Genomic DNA, 22,940 nt, shown 5'->3' with positions numbered 1-22,940 from the left:
CCACGGCTTCACAGACATGGTGTGGAAATCCCCAGCTCTCTGTAGGAGATAGAGGTGAAGGAGGAATCAATGCTGTCCTATGGGAGATGATGCCCAAGTCATGTGGGGTGGGCACTTTGTTGTCTACAGCACAAGCCAGGACAAGCCTTTCATACCGGCTGCATACAGGCCAAGGGGAATGGCTTTAACCTGCCAGAGGGGAGACCGAGATGAGCTCTTAGGCAGAAGCTCTTCCCTGTGAGGGTGCTGAGGCGCTGGCACAGGGTGCCCAGAGAAGCTGTGGCTGCCCCATCCCTGGCAGTGTTCAAGGCCAGGTTGGACACAGGGGCTTGGAGCAAGCTGCTCCAGTGGAAGGGGTCCCTGCCCATGGCAGGGGTTGGAGCTGGAGGAGCTTTAAGGTCCCTTCCAACCCAAACCAGGCTGATTCTGAATTCCTGGATTTATTCTGAGGTTTTTCAGATTGAGGTGTACTTGATGATCCCAGATGTGCTAACATGAGGATCATCTAGCTTCTGCTCTGAGGATAAACCCATTCACACCTATTGGTTCAGTCTGGCTCCCTACCTTTCTTTCCATGTATCATGTGCAGTGTTTCCCCTGCTTGCTTTCCTGATTCTCAGGCTCTGCATTATGCTCATGATGCTTTTCGTCTCTGCAGTCCATGGATACAGACAACGGACTCTGAATCTGGTTTTTCTTCTTCTCAGGCAGAAAATCTCCCTTTTCCCAGCCTTCCCTCGTAGCCCAAAGGCACAACGGCAGGAAGAGCTTTTCAGCCTCCAGAATTTTGGGACACGAGGAATGGATTCATGGGAATCGTAATCCCATTTATGTTAATACTCAAGAACTGGCAGGAGGGGGGGTGTATTTGGTAAAAATATGTTTTGGGAAAATGAATAGTCCAGCTCTTCAGGAATGGAAAACTTCCCAGTGGATTTGAGTTGACAGCAAACAGAATCAGCTCAAAGCAGCGTTGTATGTGTTAGATAACTAACACGAAGATATGTCAGTTAAATGCTACACAGATCCCAATACCAGCACCCGTCAAGGACTAAGCAGCTGCTCTGAGTGCGACTGGGAGCCCCTGAGAAGTGCTTCTTTAGCAACTCTGGTCCCTCCTGCTTTTACTACTAAATAGGCCTTCCCTTGAAGATTGTCCTCTCTCTTCGTGCACTCACCGCAGCCTAAATCAGTCTTTTAACACACGGCACAAGCTACACTTCAGGTTAAAGAACAGACCGGGCCTCCCCGGCCGCTCACAAAATGGACGGCGGGCGAACCTACTCCTCCCGGCGCTCCCTGGGGCGCGGCCATCTTGGCCCGAGTACTTCATTTCCCATGCGGCCCCGCGGCGGGGGAGGCGATGTCCGCCATCTTGCCGCTCCCTCCTCCCCCGGTGCGGCTGGATTGAATGAGCGCGCTGCCCGCCCGCCCGCGAGCTGAGCGCCATGTCAGGCACCCCGAGCCGCGGCACCCCCGGCGGGACCCCGCTGTCACCGACTCGCATCTCCCGCCTGCAGGAGAAGGAGGAGCTGCGGCAGCTGAATGACCGCCTGGCCGTTTACATCGACCGTGTGCGGGCGCTGGAGCTGGAGAATGACCGGCTGCTGGTGAAGATCTCGGAGAAGGAGGAGGTCACCACACGGGAGGTACGGCCTGCTGGCCCGCGGCTCCGGGGCGGGAGGGCGAGCGTTAGCGGCCCGTTGGAGCCGTTTCCCCCGCTCCGTCCTGCAAAGCGGGTCCGCGGCCCAGCGGCTCGGCCGACCCGTTCCCGCCCGCCCGGCGAGGGGCGCGCTGTGGCGGCTCCGTGCGGCCGCGGGCTTGGCGGCGCCATTCGCGTCCCGCCGCGCTGGTCCCGCCTCGCCTCGGCGGGAAGCGGGTTCCGGCCGACCCCAGCCGATGGGCTCGGGGCTGAGGGTGAAAGCTGTGGGGGCCGGGCCGAGCTGAGGGCGCGGAGGGCGGGGTGTGTGTGGAGATTCGACTCCTTCCTGTGCGGCCCCTCGGGGGCTGTCAGGGGCTCTGCGGCCGCGGAGTGACACCTTGTAGGCGGCTTACGCGGGCGGCACCGGTACCTGGAAGGACTCCGGTGGCGGGAGCGGGCCGGCCGTGCCAGGGAACGGCTGAGGGCGGCGATTGGAGCCGCACGCTGCCCGTCGCGTTCGGGCCAGGTAGGGCCCGCTGCACCGAGCACGGGGGCCGTGCGGGTCTCAGCGGCCGCGGGGTGGTTCTTTGCTGTAGTTTGTGGTGTGTTCCCCGTGCGGGCTTCTAGGTGTACAGTACCCCGTGCTGAGCACGCGTGTTCTGGTTGAGTTGTAGCAAGCTGAACGTTCCTTTCCCTTTAGGGTCCCTGTCCTGATGGCCGCATCTCGTATGGGATACGATGAAAAATTTGAAAGGTTTGCTTCTCAGCAGAGGAAGTGTGGGAATGAAATCCTTGTAGTGTGAGTCATCGAGTGGACGGTGTCCCTGCCTATGGCAGAGGGCTGGAACCGAATGAGCTTTGAGGTCCCTTCCAACCCAAACCATTCTGTGGTTCTATGAACTACTCCCGTGATCTTGGAGGCAAAACTGGCACATCCTTTTCCCTAAGCCATGTTTTGCTTTTCCCTCTTCTGTTTTATCAACTTTCCCCCAGGACTCTCCTTCCCATATAGAGGAAGGATGTAGTCAGTGACACAGCTGGGGCAGTTCCACCCATCCTGTACCAGTCCAAACCCCCTCTACCTCATGTGGTGGACATAATGTGCAAGGTAAGGTGGCCCACCTCTGAGATGAAGTTAAACTTCTGTGGGAAGCCTGTAGATAGCAGCCTTTACTGCAACTTGTGCTGTGCCACTGTGTAGGCTTTTATTTTTTCCTCCCTTTTTCTTTTTCCTCCCCCCTTTAAGGGGCTGATTTGATGCTGCTTGGGCTGGGAGGAGGCTTTGAATTCATTTAGTTTAAGCAGACTGGATATGATAGTGTCTTGTTCTGGGAATGGTTGCCCTACCTGCAGTCTGTGCACCCAGGACTGAAGTTCCTTTGAAGTCCCTTTGTGCTACTTAATGATATATTATAACTCCCGTGTTTTCAAGATAACTAGATATTGCTAACCATAAAGCATGGCTGCATCACTTATCCTATGTGAAATCGTGCTATAAACAAAATAACCACCTCTGATTCAGGGAGCTTAAGTTGTAGATTGCTGGAGGCTGGAAAGAGTTTTACTGCATTTTAAATGCAGGAGGCAGGATCTAATTCTATTGACAGCACACATGTCTGCTTGTCCTGTTGTTACTCATTACAGCATAGATACAATCTCATTTGACTTTTAATACAAGCATAAAACAACTCCTAATGGCAGTTCTCTGTGTTAACAATTCTGGATGTAGTAATCAGAAATTAAACTTGATGATTTTGATAGAAATTCTTTGCTTGCTTTGCCCTTCAGTTTTCCTTTTTCACTATGCACGCTGGTGGATGGTGGTTTAGGACTGTAAGAGCACTAAAACTGTCAGATTTGGGGTTTACTGCAATAGAGGAATCCTTTCCTTTCACTTTCAGGACCTATCTAGTCAACTGGATTTTCTGCTGACAATTCCGTTTTCCTGGCACACTTGGTACGATTTAGTGGAAATCACGTTTATAAAGTGATTAGGCTTAGCATGAAGTAAGATATTAATCAAAAACACCTCCCAACCAAACAAAAAACCCCATAAAAATACATCCCAAAGCAACTCTGTGTAAAGCACAGTTAAGTGTAGTCCTGTGGTAGTGGCACTGTTCTAGTTACATCATTATATATATGCACCTTTATATTATTCTACATGTTTGAAATAGAGTATTTTCTTTTCCCAGGGTGTTCAAGGTAAATTCCCCTTTGTTGTCCTCAACTGTGTGTAAATTTTATTCTGTTTTTTTTCTGTTTTATTTTTTTTAGCTGTCTAAATATTCTAATACTTTTGGCTTTTTTCTAATAGTGGCAGGGACCGTCATCTGCTACTCTGGTAGATGGAATGATGGATGTTGTGGGATGGCAGACAGGGGTGACTGCTCACCAGTGGGCTCTGTGTTGACACCTGAGCCTTCTGCCTTGAGTGCAGGTGGTGGATCTATAGTGAAGGCAAATGGGAGGCTGAGGATTGTGATGACCAACAGTAGACAAGAGCATGGTCTCATAAGATGTTTGTCCATTGCTTGTCACTCCAGTATCCCACAGTACCCATGTCTGAGAAAGGGGCTGGGATGAGATCATTTCTGACACGCTCCTCCCCACCCCTGCATGCATGGGAACAAAGGGGTGGCATTTCTGAGCTTGTTCTCAAAGCTCTGGTTTAGGGGAATATCTTTGAGATGAGTGAAGTCCTGCTTGATGCTGTTTGGGCAAGGACCATAGTCACTGTTGTGCCAGACTCTTTAATCATCAGCTGCTTGGAATGTTCTTTTTCCTCATTGTTTTAGTCACCAGTCTGCAGAAGGTAAAAGGAAGCAGCCGCTTTCTCCTCTGTTGGGCAGTCTCCTTAGTCCTACAGACCACAACTGCCTCATGGCTCTTTTTGAGGAACACAAAGCTGCCACCTCTTAACAGCAAAGAAAAGAAACTTTACAGAAGTTGATTAATCCTAATTGATTAATTAGTCCTCTACTAATTATAGCCCCTTTTCCTGCTTTTCCCAACTGTCCAATGCTGTTCTATCTCTACTTGTGTGCAGTAGGCCTCTAGAGAACTAAACATGTATACAGTAAGTCCTCAGACAAATGTAAAGAGTACTTTGTGTGGCTGGACGAACCTATGGTTGTGCTGATTTCTTGTTTGCTCTCTTGCATGAATCCCTTTAGCTTAGTCTGACAAGAGAAATTCAGCTCATCCCCTTGCTTTTCTACGTCCCTGGTATATGACTGATGCTCTTCTCACTGTGCTGGGGTTACTGTTACAATAACCTCATTTGTGAGGCTGTGAGGGGGAAATACTGGAAGGGCTAAGGGGAAAAAGGTCCTAGAGGTCTCCTCAGTTCCCTTTCTACTAAGTCCCCCTTCTCCCCTGCAATGCTTATGATTGCAGCCCTCCAGAAAAGATGGCTTGATGGGCATGGGAGAGACATCCCGCTGTTGCCACCCACAGAAAGGAGAAGTAGAGATGTAGTAGGTGTAGTGTTGCCACCTGCAAAATACGTATTCAGATGCTGCCATGGATGTTAGCTCACTCAGGAGTTGTAGCCTCCAAGATGCAGGGTTAAATGGTCTTCTGGCACTGTAGGCATCATCTAGGAGGTGATGGTGATGGTCCACAACACATCATAATTGTTCTTGAGAACTTGACTCATGTTCTGGGTGAGTCTGAGCCATAGCTGCCTGGCAGCCCTTTGTCAATCCAGAACTGCGTGAATAAGAACATATTGAGCCACACATGGTGGGAATACACTTAACGTTTAGCATGTTAGCGAGATTAATGTTTTATTACTAAATTTGTCTGGACTCACTTGTAGTTGGATGGGGCTTCTTGCTTAGCATGTTCATTGCCTTCTTGGCATGTTTCCTGTGTTTTCATTGGGAAGCCTTGCAGCTTCTCTCGAGATACTGCCATGGGAGGGTCTGTGTTCTTCTGTGTATCCTTGAACTGCTGCACAGTGAGCTCAGAGTGCTCCCAGCATAGGTTGATAGGTTGAGGAGCATCAGCACAGCCTTTCAGACTGTGCTATGGAAGCACCTCTAGTGTCTTGGTCTCTATATGCTCTATTTCCTTGTCGTGTGTGTGGCCCAATTACAAACTTACAGATTCTTTTCTTGGCAAAAGAGGGGAAAAAACATGAGAGCACCTTCTTAGTGCAATTTGTAGGATGCTCAACTTGGCCTCTGTAAAGGAAGAGAAGGCCAGGTTGGACAGGGCTTGGAGCAACCTGCTCTAGTAGAAGGTGTCCTTGCCTGTGGCAGGGGGTTGGAAGTGTATGGGCTCTAAGGTGCCTTCCAACCCAAGCACACCTGTGATTCTGTGATGGCTGAGCAGATCCTGCAGAGTGACACTGGGTTGTGTGACTGCTGGTGACAACAGGATTTTGGTTTCTACCACCACAGAACTGTCTTTCAGGATTGATGACTGCTTCAAAGAGAGAGAATCCACCTAAGTAGGCAAACTTTTCCTTGCCAACAGGGCTGGTCAGCCTGCTAAGAAGAACTTTATATGGGAATGATGGCATAGGGAGAGGTTCTTCTCAGGTGAGGAAGTGGTAGATGGGGAAAGCAAGCAAAAAGGGCCTGGGGTTGTGCAAACAGAAGAGAAAGCAACAGAAAAAGGATGGAATGGGAACACCCCAAGCATGGGTGCATGAAGAAGGAAGTGCCTATTGGACAGTCTTGTTGGGGAAAGCTCTCCTGCCCTGTGTGGAGAGTCCTCACTTGGGTGCTTCTCTGAAAAACCAGTGTGTGCAGCATGGAGAGCAGACAAGGAGCAAGCAGTCTGTGGGCAGTTACACATCTGTGGTCTCATTGGGATGAGGGATAGCTCACACAACTAGAGTGCTGGGATGGATGGATACAGGCTTTTCAGGAAGGTGGGGTGGGAAAGCAGTGGGCATGCTGAGAGCTCTGCCCGAGGACAGGTTATGAGCTAGCTGGGAACCTGTTGGTCTGCCTACTAATTCTGACCAAGATGGGGTGATGTTGTGCTATGTGTCTGCTACTGACCTGATCAAGAAGAGGTAAATGAGGCCTCCTCGGGTCAACTGGGAGAAGCCTTACATGCCCTAGTTTTTGTGCTCTGCTAGGTATTTTGTGCTACCTAATATTTAATAAATAAGGAAGGGCGGTGACCATGATGTGGTCGAGTTTGGGATCTGTAGAGGATGGAGCAGCGCAAAAAGCAGAACCACAACTCTGGATATGAGGAGAGTAGACTTGAGCCACTTCAGGTGTCTGCTTGGAAGAATTCCATGGGTTACAGCCCTGGAGAGAAAAGGGCTATCAGGAGAATCAGAGCTGGGTTGATATTCAAGGATGACCTCCTCCAAGCTCAAGAGTGGTCCATCCCAACAAACAGGAAATGAAGCAGAGGTGGCAGGAGACTGTATGGATGAGCAAGGAGGTCCAAACTAAACTCAGACATAAGGAAGGCTCATGTACTCATTGTCTTCTTATCAGACCAGTCTTCAGGAATCCCAGGCCCAGGCAACCAGAAAGTCCGGTGCAAGGAAGACTTTATCTTGATGGAGGAAGATCAGGATGAAGGTGTTCCTGCTCATTGCTGTCTGCTGCCTCTGCTCAAGTTGCACTGTGTCCTTACCTCTCAGTTATTTCTGGCTGTTCAGTGCTTTACTTTAAAATGCCAGTGAAAGTGGCTTTTTGACTAACGCTTTGGCCTTGGAATTGGAGTTTTTTGTTTCCTTCTAATGTTTGTTACTGGAATAAGAGTGGAGATGAGGTTAACATGAATAAAATCCATACTAAGCTGCCACACTGGTTATGCCATGAATGAATCAGTTCTTTCTAATTAAGAAGCACAGTCTCTAGTTCTGTTTTTACCAACAGGTTCTGAAACAGCTTTTGTCAGGCAATTTTCAGCTCCATCTAATGACATTCTCTCTACACAGGAGTTGCATGAAGTGTTATTCTCTGTTCAGAATACCATTGTTTTGGTGCTGTTTGAGAGAGTTCAGCACAGTCATGGTACACCTCTTTGTAGAAATTCGTATATCTTGTAATTGGTAATACGGAGTAGAGTTGGCTTGTGCCATAGACAGCCTCCAACTATCAGCTATGGGGTAAAAACCTCCCAAGCTTAAGTAGAATAAAGCTTGAAAGAATTAATTCTTTAAAAAGAAAGTAGTAAGTTTGCATGGGTAGACAGCCAAGTCAGATCTGGTGTGTGGTTTGTTTATAAACTAAGGCTTCTCAGCCCTTACACTGTCATATTTTAGTTAATTTCAGAAGCTTTATGAGACTATAGTCTATATCAGGAGCTGTCATTATATCCCGACTGCTTTTAATCAGTCTTTTTGAAGACCAGATGGTTGAGTCTGGCATTGGAGCCACTCTGATGTTGGAATAGGCACTCCAAGGAATAGCACAGTTTGCTTTGTTGTTCCTGTGTTTTATGCTTTGTAATGAAATTTCTCTTCCTAAAGATGGTGCATTCTGCTTCTGGCTCTTCTCACTCCCTGATTGCTCTGTTTTCTGAATTTACATTAGTAATAGTTGTTCTGGTGTCCTTTCATAGAAGCAATAGCATGGAGCAGCCCAGAACCCCCACGTGTGCTGGGCTGCGTCCCCAGAGCATGAGCAGCAGGTTAAGGCAGGGGATTCTGCTGGCCTTGGGGAGACCCCCTGCAGTGCTGAGCCAGCTCTGGGGCAACACCACAAGGGGGAGACGTGGAGCTGTTGGAGCGAGTCCAGAGGAGGCCACGGAGATGCTGCACGGGCTGGAGCAGCTCTGCTCTGGAGCCAGGCTGAGAGAGCTGGGCTGGGGCAGCCTGGAGAAGAGAAGGCTCCTGAAGGGGAGACCTGAGAGCAGCTCCAGTGCCTAAAGGGGCTGCAGGAAACCTGGAGAGGGGCTTTGGACAAGGGCCTGTAGGAACAGGCCAAGGGGAATGGCTTGAACCTGCCAGAGGGGAGACTGAGATGAGCTCTTAGGCAGAAGCTCTTCCCTGTGAGGGTGCTGAGGCGCTGGCCCAGGGTGCCCAGAGAAGCTGTGGCTGCCCCATCCCTGGCAGTGTTCAAGGCCAGGTTGGACACAGGGGCTTGGAGCAAGCTGCTCTAGTGGAAGGTGTCCCTGCCCATGGCAGGGGTTGGAACTGCTTTAAGGTCCCTTCTTGAACTGTTAATCTTTAGGTTGTTCTCATATCTGAATACTTTCTTCCCCTTAGGTGAGTGGAATCAAGAGTCTCTATGAATCTGAACTGGCTGATGCTCGAAGAGTTCTGGATGAAACTGCCAAAGAGAGGGCCAGACTACAGATTGAAATAGGAAAACTGAGAGCAGAACTTGAGGAGTTCAATAAAAAGTAAGGAAAATCTTCCATGATGCAAGATGATGATTTTTTGCATTGGAACGGGCAATTTTTGCAGTGGGAATGATACTATTGGTTCTTCCTAATGCCTTTTGGATGCATCACAGATCAGTGAGAAGATAGAGGCTTGTTGGTACAGCTCATCCAGGCAGATAATCTGACCAGTATATTCACAAATGTATTTGTCTCCCATCTCACTTCATTTGCATCTAAGTAGTTATAAAAGGAATCATATAATCATAGACTGGTCTATGATTATATGATACTATGACTCCAGTTCTGATTGTCTGCAGCGCATTTACAGTGAGTTGTTTTACTGCATAACGCATGTGATACAGGGGCCTGTGTCTGGGGAGTCTGTTTTAAAGACTTTCTGATTGCTACTGAATAGCTGTTTTTAAGTAGAAGTTGTGTTTTGTCTGTATACTTCCTGCAAGCTGCTGAGCTCGAAGACACTGCACATATGTTGCAGAACAGGATTCATACAAACAGATTGGACTAATGATTAAAAGAGTTGGTTACAGTGAAATGAAAACAAATTCAGAGATTACACCAAGGAAGATGAATTTTAAGATGGTTTAAGAGGAAAACACAAGCCATTCCCTGCTTTCTTAGTGGTGTGAGATTAAAGTGAGCTTAAACTGCAGCAAGGACATATTGCTTCATAGAAAACCCCATGTTTTTAATAACATAATGACATACACTCAGAGAAGCTGCAGAAAGTCAGTATGTTAGAGGAAAAGGCAGACAAGTAATTGGTGGGCAGGAGGAAGATGACCTTGATAGTGTCTGGGTTGGATCTAACAGCTCAAATAATCATATTCAAAGTGACCAGAGCTGCTTTGCTCATAATGAATACTGCTGAGAAATACTGGTTTATTCCTATGACCACATTTCCACAGTGAATTACTTTACTGCTTTAGGTGGGAATACATCTTGAGGAATGGGCTTGGCCACATCAAGTACAAAACACCGGGAATGCTCATGTGCTTCTGAAGGAGATGCATGTGCTCTGCTTCTCAGGGGCTGTAGTCCAAAGTGATAGATGTCAGCAATTAAATGTGCTGTGCAGCACTGAGATGACAAAATACTCTACACCTTGTGTGTGAAGCTGCTTTATTGTCATCTTTTAGCTGGCAGAGTTGCCTTCTTTTATTCTTGCCTGCCCATGACATTCCTTACTAGGCAATGCACAACACATTGGTGCAAGCTGTGAGTTTTAAGAGGCATTTACTGTTCCTTTCATTAGCTGCATTTGCAGGTTACTATAGGAGCCATGTAGTGGTACGCTTATCCTAATAAAATGTGTATCATAACAAAATACCTGTAGTAGTAACCAAGGCATGTGCCAGATGTGTGCACCCACTTAATAAATGTAATGAACTTTTGTTTTTAGCTACAAGAAGAAAGATGCAGATTTGTCTGTGGCTCAGGGTCGCATTAAGGATCTTGAAGTGCTGTTCCATAGAAGTGAAGCGGAACTCAACACTGTCCTGAATGAGAAACGCAGTCTGGAGGCAGAGGTGGCTGATTTGAGAGCCCAGCTTGCTAAGGTATGGCTGTGACTGCTACCAGGCTCTGTATTGTCACATGTGGTGTTCTTTGCAGTTAATTTGCAATCTGAATGTAATAGATCCATCTCTCTTACTGCTGAACCTTTACCTGCTCCTCTTGAATATAAAACTAAATAGTAAGAAATATCTAAAACAACCAGAGCAACATCATGGTTTAGAAATGTTACTAGTCAAAAGCTTTTATTTAAAACTTTCTGGTAGGTGTTTGTATAGTCATGAGATATCAGATACTAAATGTTGTCCTTAGTAATGTCCTGCATAATTCAAACTTAGGTTGGAGTACCCAGTAGGGCAATGCTAGCAAGAAGAACATACAGAATGTATTGTGCTTGAGGAATTAATAATCCTCAGCTCCATTATCATCCTGTATTGAAATAATCCTATGTTTTTGATAACCAGTCTACAAACACAAAAGCTTGTTTAAATATTCATAAGCCTGCACACACTTTCTTTTGTTGTGGTGGGTTTGGTTTTGTTTGGGGTTTTGTTGTTGGGCTTTTTGTTTGTTTTAAATGACTTGTCATTAGATGTGTGAATAATTGGTCCAGAGATGTCAAATGAAGACCATAAAGGGACTATGGAACTAGAACAGGGGTCCAGACAAAATTAGACTCTTACCTTTAAAACTGTTGCCTAGGCTGAAGATGGTCATGCTGTGGCTAAGAAGCAGTTGGAGAAGGAGACGCTTATGCGTGTGGACCTGGAGAATCGGTGCCAGAGCTTGCAAGAGGATCTGGATTTCAGGAAGAATGTGTTTGAGGAGGTATTGTCAACCTGATAAACTCATAATAGTCTGAAGTTTAGGCAGCTTTTACTCAAACTGGCTGTAAGCAGTTACCAACTAGTCCAGGTAGGGAAAATCAGTATTGCCCTTGCTGTGAATGGATGGAGTAATAAAATAGTCAAAGGTTTTGCCAGAGTTACATGGTAAATCAGTGGCGGAGTTGAGTTACAGGGGTATTGCTCCATGGGCATGTGAGTTTATGTAGTAGCTGACTACTGTGCGAAAGGGAATGTCTTGTTCCCTCTCTGGACCTCTTTGCATGGCCCTGTTCCTTACTTGCACCAGCTGTAATGAGTAGAGGTCATCCAGTGTATAGAATGAGACAGGAGATCTGCATGTGCTTAAAAGTGAAACTTGAAGATGCAGATTTTCTCTATAATAACATGCAGATTTTTCTCTATATGCACATTCAGTATGTGTAATGGTCACAAAAGGGGTTAACTAGTATCTGACTCCTTTGTAGACTGCTGTTGTACTGTAGGGATGTATACTGAGAAAGAAAGGATTTGTAATGCAGCAGATGGGATCTCTTTGCCATATAGAAAATCATGTTCTCTTCTCCCCATTTCCCCCTGTTTTAACTTCTGTAGATCCCTTAAGAATTAGATCCTGCTAAATGAGAACTGTAATTTGCATCTGTTAGTACATGGAGCAATGCTTAGGCTTAAATGCCTTTAGTACTGTAGGTCCTATATACTAATTAGGATTGAAGTAGTTAATTGTTGTCTGAATGGAATTGCTTGTACTGTTTACCCTCATGTGGTAATTTGTCCCCCTCATGTGTAGGAAATAAGGGAGACAAGAAAACGTCATGAACATCGCTTAGTTGAGGTGGACACGAGTCGCCAACAGGAGTATGAATCCAAAATGACTCAGGCCTTGGAGGATCTGCGAAATCAGCATGATGAGCAAGTCAAACTGTACAAAATGGAGCTTGAGCAAACCTATCAGGCCAAGGTAACTCCTGCTACCCACAGTCTGACAGGATGTCCGTTGCTGAGATAAAACCATTTCCATCAACACTACTGTCTTTAAGGAGACAAGTAATTATAACTGGAAGAAGCTTTGTCCCATTGTTCTAATGCCTCCTCTGGTGCTTCTGCACAGATGCATTTTCAGGGGGGTAATAGCCAGGAATAGCTTTAGCCAAGAAAGGCCTCGTTGTGAGATGAAGCGTGGAAGTGTTGGTCACTGCAGAGGACACAGTGGGAATAGTGGATGTCATGCAATGGCCAATGTGACAATGTTTCCTGCTGTAAGGGCTTTTGATGTCAGTAGTCCAGTTCTTCCTCCAAAAGGATGTTTGCAGATTATCTAAATCAATGCAAGTGACTTGCCTAAACCTTGCCTTCCAGCTGGAAAATGCCAAGCTGTCCTCTGACCAAAATGACAAAGCTGCTGGTGCAGCTCGAGAGGAGTTAAAGGAGGCTCGCATGAGAATAGAAACTCTCAGCTACCAGCTTTCTGGCCTTCAGAAACAGGTAAGGGGACTAAAACTGCTTTCTCCTCTATTACAGAGCACCGTGTTGTTTGGATATATGAACTTACGTCTTTTAATACTTCTGGAATTTTACGAAGCAAAATCATAGAATCGTAGAATAGTTTGGGTTGGAAAGGACCTTAAGATCATCCACTTCCAACCCCCCGCCTCACACTAGACAAGGTTGCCCAAGGCTCTGTCCAACTTGGCCTTGAATACTGCCAGGGATGGAGCATTTACCACTTCTTTGGGCAGTCTGTGCCAGTGTCTCACCATCCTCACAGAGAAGAACTTCTGCCTTATATCCAACCTGAACTTCCCCTGTTTCAGTTTAAACCCATTGCCCCTTGACCTGTTGCTACAGTCCCTGATGAAAAGCCCCTCTCCAGCATCCTTGTAGGCCTCTTTCAGGCACTGGAAGCTGCTCTGAGGTCTCCGTTCAGCTTCTCTTCTCCAGGCTGAGCAGCCCCAGCTTTCTTAGCCTGTATTCATATGGGAGGTGCTCCAGCCCCCTGATCATCCTTGTGGCCCCTGGACTTGCTCCAACAGTTCCATGTCCTTACATTGAGGGCACCAGAACTGCACACAGTGCTCCAAGTGGGGTCTCGCTTTATGTTCATTTGGGAGGGAGTTGAATTTTTGCCTTGTTTCCTGTACCCACATAGATACCAAGTGGGTTTTCCTTTGCTATCTTCCCAGGCCAGTGCAGCAGAAGATCGTATTCGTGAACTGGAGGAAATGATGGCTGGCGAGCGGGAGAAGTTTAGGAAGATGCTAGATGCAAAGGAGAGGGAAATGACAGACATGAGGGACCAGATGCAGCAGCAGCTCACAGAGTACCAGGAGCTGCTTGATGTTAAATTAGCACTGGACATGGAGATCAGCGCTTACCGCAAGCTCCTGGAAGGAGAAGAGGAAAGGTATGTACAGATTCCATGTGCTTTTCTTAGGATTCACAGGAGTTGCTTTCATTTCCTATTCTTTTGGTTTCACTAAAGTCATATTGGCTTCACACTACAATGTGTTTCATGGAACACTTACATAAAACACATGCAGGTGTTTTCTGAACAGTGTATTTTGTTTTTTATAATGGTCTCAGAGTACAGTGCAGTATATCATTCCATGCTTGACATTCACAGAAGCACAGAATGGTTTAGGTTGTATGTTAAGTTAAATCTATTCTGCCTTGTCCTGTCCCTACAGGCCCTTGTCCAAAGCCCCTCTCCAGGTTTCCTGTAGCCCCTTTAGGCACTCGAGCAGCTCTAAGGTCTCCCCTTAAGGAGCCTTCTCTTTTGCAGGCTGAGCAGCCCCATTTCTCTTAAAAGCAGAGCAGACATTCATCTTCTCTTTTTATTCAGGTGCTTATACTTCTAAGTTTTTAAATCATGTGGCCCAAGAACAGTGTGGTTTGTAGTAGATGTACTGGAGGGGAGGGTTAAGCGATCTGTCTTGCTCTCATTAGCACTGCTTTGCAGGTCACATTATCATGCTACCAGGCAATTTCTTAGAGATGGATAACCACGTTCTGCCCTTACCCATGCTCCTTTGTATTCAGCCCTCTTGACACACACAGTGAGGCTGCTTAATGCTTTGATGCTTTGCATATTACAGCCTGGTTCCTGAGTATATTGTGGCATTCCTGCTTGGTGTGCAGTCCCCTGGGTGAGTTAATTAAAACTCTTGCTTCCTTATGTTAAGGTTGAAGCTCTCTCCAAGTCCCTCCTCCCGTGTGACAGTCTCTCGGGCTACCTCCAGCAGCAGCAGTAGCAGCACTTCACTTGTTCGCTCTTCCCGAGGCAAGAGAAAACGGCTTGAGACAGAGGAGCTTTCAGGCAGTGGAACCAGTGGGATTGGCACTGGAAGCATCAGCGGCAGTAGCAGCAGCAGCAGCTTCCAAATGTCCCAGCAAGCTTCAGCTACAGGAAGCATCAGCATAGAAGAGGTAGACCTGGAGGGCAAATATGTTCAACTGAAGAACAACTCGGAGAAGGTGAGTGTCAGCAAAACTCCTGGAGACCAAGGAGGAGCTGAACTGAAATGGCACAGCCTTTTGTAGCACAAGCAGGTGGAGTCAATTGGAGAGCAGGAGCTGCATCCCAAGGTGCAGCATCCTGCGGTATTTAACAGGGGCAGGAGTCCAAGTTGAACCTTACAGTATACTAACGTATGGTGTTTGCTGCAGGAAGAGAACATAGTTCGTGGCCCAAATGTCCCTGTGCTGGTACCTCGCTCATGTAAATAGCCTTGCTGGCTCTGGCAGAATGGTTTTGTCTGAAATTTGTGTCTTTTTAAATTCTGCTGAATGACCTGATGGAATTGACACTTGAGACTATGAGTGGGTATAGAAAAATACTTTCAAGTTAGAATGCAGATGTTTAACAACCATGTAAATCTATATTCACATTATTTTAGTAACAGCGAGACCTAGAGAAAGCTCTGGTACTTTGTTTTGCTCACCCTCAATAACCTGATGACTCTCTCCATTAGGATCAGTCTTTGGGTAACTGGCGACTGAAAAGACAAATTGGAGATGGAGAAGAAATTGCCTACAAGTTTACTCCTAAGTATATCCTCAGAGCTGGGCAGACTGTAACAGTAAGTTCTGCTCACAGAATGTCAACCACATACTCCTTTTAGTGATACTGTGGCAGTTGTAAAACGTTTGGTACAGCCTGATTCAATGTGTAACTTAGGATTTCATGTATCTCACCTTTGAGGAGCAGGATTTCAGTTACAGAAATGCAGAACAGAAATTTCTGTGTGAAGCACTTCACTATTTAAAAACACTTTGGGCACAAGAGAAAGTTGAAGAAAAAGGTGTTTTGGGGGGGTGGGTGTTGGTTTTCAGGCACCTTTGCCCAGGTTTGGAACAGGAACCCTGCTCAACCTCTTAATGAAATAGAATGCTTCAGAGCATTCCTTCAGTCTTGTAAAGCTTAGTTACAACTGGGTGTTCTCAGCATTAACTGTAGTAGAACAGCTGCTTTTCTATGGTGGTGTACTTTGCTTGCATAACATGTTGCATATTATTGCAACATATGCCATTTCAGAGGAAAAAAGATGACTTTCTTTGAATCAATTCCATCTATTTCTATATGTATCTTACTCGGGTACGTATTAAGATGAAATTGCTACACTAGAAGCTGCAGTTTGCCTTGGCTCCATGCAGTAGGCTTGTTGAGACGGGGGGGACGAATTTGTGTGTTAAGAAAAGAATTGATAATTGCAATAGTAGAGAGTTGTTTTTTCTTTGTCTTTTTTCTTATGGCCACTGTTACCTTTTGTTGTAGACAGAATAGTATCGTACTACAGGTAACGGTGTAAAACTGCCATTGGAATTCAGAAACAAAACCAGAATGCAAAGAAGTAGTAGGAGAATTAGGGGGTTCTGTGTATATATAAAACTTAAAGGTGCATCACCAGCTAATTACAGAATGTCTTTCTCACTAGATTTGGGGTGCAGATGCAGGAGTATCCCATAGCCCCCCTTCTATTCTCGTGTGGAAGAATCAAGGCAGCTGGGGCACCGGAGGCAATATCCGCACATACCTTGTCAACTCTGAAGGAGAGGTAGGAAGAAGCTATGGGCTGGGTTAGCTCCCAGAGCCCTTCATTTGGAGGGCACTGCTGGGGGCATGGCAATGCCAAAATCCTGATTTTCAAGGTCTCTCCTGCTGTCTTCCAAAGTAAGTTTCTAACACTGAAAAATAACCCGTGGGTTTTGGAATTGTTTTTAATGTTAAATCTAAGGCAAGTTGCTTTAAACCTTCCAAAATTTAATAGGGGTATTGTACTTTGATGGGATTTCTATAGCTACCTCAAGCTTTTGCTTACTGCTGTCTCCTTGTCTGTCTTTTTGTGTAGGAAGTTGCAGTGAGAAGTGTCACTAAATCAGTAGTTGTGCGAGAGAATGAAGAGGAAGAGGATGAAGCAGAGTTTGGAGAGGAAGACCTTTTCAACCAACAGGTAGTAAGATACAGGCCAGATATTTAACTTGTGCCTCATTTGTTGGATTAATCAGGCGTAAGATTTAGTCAGGGTCTCTTAAACTTGAGCTTTCTGGTCCATTCTTTCAATGGATGCTTGCAGAGGACAAACTTGGAATGCCTTGCAGCATTATTCCAGTGCACAGAGAGTATAACCTGTGTGACTGCTCCAGGAGTTGCTGCTTGAGCTGTACAAGAGTACAGTTCCTGTTGCTGCAAGCTTCAGCTCAGTGGTTTATTTTTGATAGTATTTATCTGCCACATCTGAAACGAACTTGATTTTCTTAATAATACCTTACATCTTCATAAGCCTTAGTTATATATTCATTATACATATATAATATTATATTCATAAGCCTGTGAAATACCTGACCAGTAGTGGCAGAGTATAGAGCAGTTGTGCAGCACAGAGCTCTTTCCAACAGAAACATCCTTTGAGCTTGCTGTAAAGCTAATGCCATCTCGACTGTCATTTGTCATCTGTATCAGTGGTGAAAGGATGGAGATTAACCAGCAAACCACAAGGAAACCAGCAGTGTCTCAAACCTGGCAGGAGGCTGTGATTTACGTGGTGCTTTCTCTAAAGTTGTGCTATTACTTCAGTATAACCAGAGTCCAGGCTTACAACATGAAAAGCCAGCAAGAATTGGGTTCAGCTTTGTCTGTCTTCTTTTAGGGCGATCCCAGAACAACCTCCAGAGGATGCGCTGTGATGTGAAGAAAGAAACAAAGAAAACTACTATTTGCTTCTTTTCCCCATTTCTTTCTTTTTATTTTGGCTAATTTTTTTCCCTCCAGAGCCACTGAAAACTATTTTTATATGCATCATCTGATTTCTTTGAAGTTTACTCTTGGTACATTTTTATAAAAAGAAAACACAAAAAAAAAGCCCTTTTCCTGAACCAAACTGCCAGAGTTTTTAATAGATATTTTTTTCCTCCCTCTTTGTTGAAACACTAGAGTGGAATGGTTTTTTCCCCCATCCAGAGTTTAAAGTCTTATGTACAAACCTGCAGCAGAAATGGGTTGAGACTCCTGGAGCGTGTGGTAAATGTATAATTGCAGATATAACCAGGATAAACTCCAAAAGGAAGTTTAGGAAAGCATGTTCACCTGCAGGGCCCCGGGAAAGATTCCCACAATGTTACTACCATTGCTTAAATCATGGAGCAATCTTGCCTGGTATCCTCAGCAGTGCCCAGCTTAGGAAAATGAGACCCAACGTTCATGTGAAAGTGCTACTGCAGGGAAGGAACCAAAGGGAAGTTGTGCTGGAGACTTGGGACCAGGACATCTTGTCCTACCCCAGGGTTTGACACTGGTAGAAACATCTGAGTGTCAACCTTTAGCTCCATATCATTATTTCGGGAGATGGAGGATGAAGGCTTCTGCTTACTGAATATACACTACACCTTCAGGTGTGGAAGTGTCAAACCCAGAGTTTTAGCTGTTTTGCTTTTGGGGGATTTTGACATTGTCACCAATGAGACCTTGTTAAATCATGGATGCAAGTTGTGATGTGCAGTCGTTATGACATGAAGCATCATGATATAACACTTCTGACGTATTCAGCATTAAGCAGAATGATGACAATTTTAGATGTTGAAAATATTTTTACTTTTGGCAGTGATAAATATTAGGGATTTTAAAGGTTATCCTGCATAAATGTTCTCTTTTTTAAATTAGAGCTGGATGCAGCTTGTCCATGCTTGAAGTCAAAGGGGCATTGTCAGATATCTTAAGGAGCAGCATTTGCAGAATACTACAGAGACAGTTTAAGAACCTCTTTAAAAAGCTAAGAGGAACTGCTGCTTAGGATGTTAGCATTGCTTTGTGGTGTTCAAATGCTCAAAGTCAAGTCTAACAGGGAGTGAAGGGACAATAACGCTTTTTACAATAAATGCTTTCTATGAGTGGCAGATGGGTTTTGGTTCAGGATGATGCATTCTGTGTCTGACAGTGTCCCTTTGAATTAAGGTTTCTCCTGCTGCACTTCTCTGTGAACTCTTGATTCCCATCAGGGTTAGTACTCCTATAGTAGCACATCTTTAAGCACTTGGAAAAGGCCTTGACTGCTCCAAAGAATGTATTTGCTGCTGTACAAGCAAATGTGGGGTTTTTTTTTTCCACTAGTTACTAGCTTTGGATACAAAATTTGGATACCAGTTGATGCCAGCATAGATGCCTGTTTTTACCTGCATTCTTGAACCCTGATCTTGTCCTTCAAGTAGTTTAGATTCATCAAACAAGCTACAAGGTTTGGATGTTTTCGGTGGCTTTTGGACATTATGTTCTCTGAACATTATTGTGACTGACAGATATAACCTAGAAAGTCAGTTTAGTGGCTTTGACTGATGGCTTTGTAATGCAAGCAGGGTGGGAACAAAAGGGGGGGGGTTTAAGCTCATGGATTTATTTTGCCATTTAAAAATAAATCAAAGATGCTACTTTCTCTATTTGAGTGGGATGACTGAAGTCCAGAAATTAATGGCTATTTACAATTACATTGTAAACCATTATCACAAGGTCCATTACAGAAAAGCACTATGAAAGTTTGGCTGTTTGGGCTAATGGGATAACTCCATTGATGTACTTGGCTGGTTTTCTAATGTCATTTTCCCACTCTGCTTGAGTAGAAGGTTAAATATGTAGTAAATCACGTCTCTGTCAAATGTATTTAGTGGAATTATGTTTCTCAGACATACTGTGATCAATTACCTTTTCTAAATTTGGTGTTAGACAAATGAATGCAATCAATGTAAAAGCATTTTTGCAATGCACCTTCCAACCACTGGACAGCATTTCCCTTTCTGACCCACAGATTCTAGAACATACTTAAATGATGGTAGAGGGCTTTTTGCCTTCTTTTTTTTTTTTTTTCCTTCTTTTCCCTAAAGATCTGTATTTATGTGGGTTTTTTTACATTGGCCAGTTTTCAGATTGCTTGTTCTGCTTTAAGATTGTCCTGTAAACTGTTCTGTGATCTTTAAATACTAATGCAGTGAGCGTGTAGTTAATTTGTATTTTTTCCTGTGATTTTTGTTCTTTTCTCCTGTAAAGAATGGGCTGGGAAAGGCAGCTTCAACGAGGGAAAACCTCTTTGCTACCTGAGCCATAGTTTTCTTAACAGCTACTGTATGGGGAATATGTCGTCTTGCAGCCTTAAGGACTGGTGCTTGCAGATCTTGTGATGGGCACTGTAACCTTCAGGAACAGTCTGCAGGCTACTGAAAATCTGATCCATAGTTCCAAGCTGTAAATTACAAGACATAGAAAAACTACTGTATTCCATGGACTTCCTTTATTGCGTGTGCATCTTCTCTGGGTGTCATCCTTTCTTCTTGCTTTTGACGCTGAGTTTCAGTATAACAGCACTATCCCTTTGGAGCTGGTGCTCCATCCTGGGAGGTTTTTTGGCTTTACCGAACCAAAAAGCATTGCTTTGTTGTGGGTTTGGTTTTTATTTTTTAAGTACTTTTTTGTCTTTCAAGAATTTGTTTTTTCAAGATAATGAAAGTGCCCCCTTACCCTACTTCTTCAATCCTATGTGTGAACCATTCTTGAAGTTGGAGCATAGTGAGTGTTTTTTCTCCAGTGTCTGATACCTGGTGCAGAGCTTGAAGGAGAAAGATTGGACTTGTCAGGAGGCAAAGTCTTTCAGGCTTCTCTGATAAGGGATGTTAACCAGTAAAGCTTTTATCAGAATAGTTACTTGAGTGTAGCCACCCCTATGGATGTTTTTATTCCAAGACAAATAAGCAAACAACTTTATTCTGGGTGAAATAGTAAAAATGATTCCTAATTAATTCTCAGTGGTTAAGAGGGGGAAGGAATAACAGCATAACTGCTGCAGAATAGTTAAGCCAGTCCTTTCATTGTGTAGATCATAAGATCTTATATGATAAACACACACCACCTAATCCTAAATTGGTAAGCTGGTACTGTGCGACAACACTTGTGTCTGAATAACTCATCCTTCTGCAGAACCATTGGGAACATGACATCCTGCAGATGGTTATAGAGAGCCTCTGACATTTCATTCCCTTCTTTCTCCTTCACTTCCATATGATCCTTTACCTGTTGTGTTGCAGTGATTAATTCCAAGTAACGATGTGGCTGTGATTCCTGTGTGTAGCTTCATTTCCCAGTGTGTCTACTTAGGCTGCTGCTACTCCAGATTTGCCCTAAGAGAGCCAATAGTTTACACTGATGCATCGATGGCTCATCTGCAGCGCTGTTTTGCCAGTAGATGGGAATTGGCTGGCAGAGTTTGTAGCAGGAACCAAGTCTCAGGAAGAAAATAAACATCTGCTTCCCATGACCTGCAATGTCAAAGCCAGATGGGCTTGTCTGCAGCTCGCATTGGTCATGACAATTGTATTGCAGCGTGAAGCAGACTGTACTGTGAAAGGAGATCATGTTTATCCTAGAGCAACAGGACACCTCATGGTCAGTTCAGGGATTTTACTCGGGTTTTTATACACCCTCTTTTTATGCTTCTCCTGTATAAAGGCCCTTTAACTGCAACCTGAACAGAGGATATAGAAGAAGCTTGTAGAAGTCCTCTCTACACCCCAGAACATTTGAGAACGTTCCTCTGGTGTGAAAGGTCTTGATGCTGTGTGTTTTCTCTCTCCTATAGCCACTTCCTTGCTATTAAGCCATTCTATCCCTTCTGTTTGTATCTTCCTTTGAAAGTCTTATCTCTAAACAAAAGCATATCCATATTTGATACTGGATTTCATTGCCACTGTTGGGTCCAACCCCCGTGTGTGCAGGAAACAAAGCCTTGTTGTAAACCAGTGAGTGGAAGGTGAGATGACGATTGCATTTGGTTCAAAGCATTGTTTTTAGACAAATCGTGCTGGAGAGTTTCTTTTCTCCCTTACAATGGCCTGGGAAACAGAATTTTATTTGCCCTTCAATATGCTTCGCTTTAAACCAATTTAAAATAATTTAAAAGTGGTGTTTTTTTTTATACAAGACCATATTTACATGCAATTATTATTTGTAAACTTAATGCCTTTCTTGAAATGCTAAGGTCTAGAGACTGAAAAGGATGCTTAATATTCAAAGACTCGGAAACAATGAATGGACTTGGAGTTCAGTTTGAACTTCCAAAAGGGGTTTGAACTTCCAGACTTCCTACTTGGTTCGTAATGATTCCATGTTGATCAACAGTAGGTGTGATTGTGTATTCCAGAATCACTACACTAAAAATGAGAAGCTATTTGAAACAAGTTTAAGCCACAACGCTACCCATCTGGGCACAAACTGCAGTACAACAGTGATGCCTTGTGACTTGACTTGCGATTTATTGCTTTTTATTCTTTTTCCATGTTTTTAAACACAACCTCTGTTTAGATGGCTGTTGTTCTAGGTCACTGCTGGGGTTCACTGGCTTCTGGATCAGCTGCTGCAGAAGAGTGTTTGGAAGGTTCAAGTTGTTAAAGGAAGAGTTGTGAAAATGGTTGCAAATTGAATTACAACAGGGTTAACATGTTCATAAGGAACTTATGAAAGCTATGGAATGATCTAGACTTTATCATTTCAAAGTGGTTTCTTTTTTTTCTTTTTAGAATATGCATGCCAAAAGTCTTGTCTTTTTTCAATGATTTGTAATATACATTTTATGACTGGAACCTTTTTGTACAACACACTCAAATAAATGTTTTGCATTTTATTTGCTTCCTTCTTTCATTCAGTCAACGCAAAGCCCATATTGGCTGTTGGAAATCATTCCTCCCAGGGGAGGGGACCTTCGCTGTGCAGGCAGATGGGACAAGGCACTCCTAAAAGGAATCAGAACCCCCCAGCGCTTGAGCAGCAGGGCAGGGAGGGGATGAGAGAGCTGGGCTGGGGCAGCCTGGAGAAGAGAAGGCTCCTGAAGGGGAGACCTGAGAGCAGCTCCAGTGCCTAAAGGGGCTGCAGGAAACCTGGAGAGGGGCTTGGGACAAGGGCCTGTAGGGACAGGCCAAGGGGAATGGCTTTAACCTGCCAGAGGGGAGACTGAGATGAGCTCTTAGGCAGAAGCTCTTCCCTGTGAGGGTGCTGAGGTGCTGGCACAGGGTGCCCAGAGAAGCTGTGGCTGCCCCATCCCTGGCAGTGTTCAAGGCCAGGTTGGACACAGGGGCTTGGA

At 44.9% G+C, this 22,940-nt stretch overlaps 1 protein-coding gene across 1 annotated transcript; it reads left to right on the top strand.

The window, feature by feature from the left end:
* Nucleotides 1-1,448: 1,448 nt before the first annotated feature.
* LMNB2 (lamin B2) lies at nt 1,449-17,519 on the top strand (the record flags this gene model as incomplete). Its single annotated transcript, XM_080633836.1, has 12 exons — nt 1,449-1,649; nt 8,835-8,971; nt 10,374-10,530; nt 11,189-11,314; nt 12,122-12,292; nt 12,691-12,816; nt 13,515-13,735; nt 14,514-14,805; nt 15,303-15,410; nt 16,266-16,385; nt 16,680-16,781; nt 17,478-17,519. The coding sequence occupies 12 exons, from the start codon at nt 1,449-1,451 to the stop codon at nt 17,517-17,519; spliced, it is 1,803 nt and encodes a 600-aa protein (XP_080489962.1).
* Nucleotides 17,520-22,940: the final 5,421 nt, after the last annotated feature.

The sequence above is a fragment of the Psittacula echo genome, assembly GCF_963264785.1.
Source record: "Psittacula echo genome assembly, chromosome: 24".
Classification (NCBI taxonomy): domain Eukaryota; kingdom Metazoa; phylum Chordata; class Aves; order Psittaciformes; family Psittacidae; genus Psittacula; species Psittacula echo.
The sequence above is the reverse complement of the archived record's forward strand: the minus strand, read 5'-3'. Positions and strand labels throughout refer to the sequence as shown.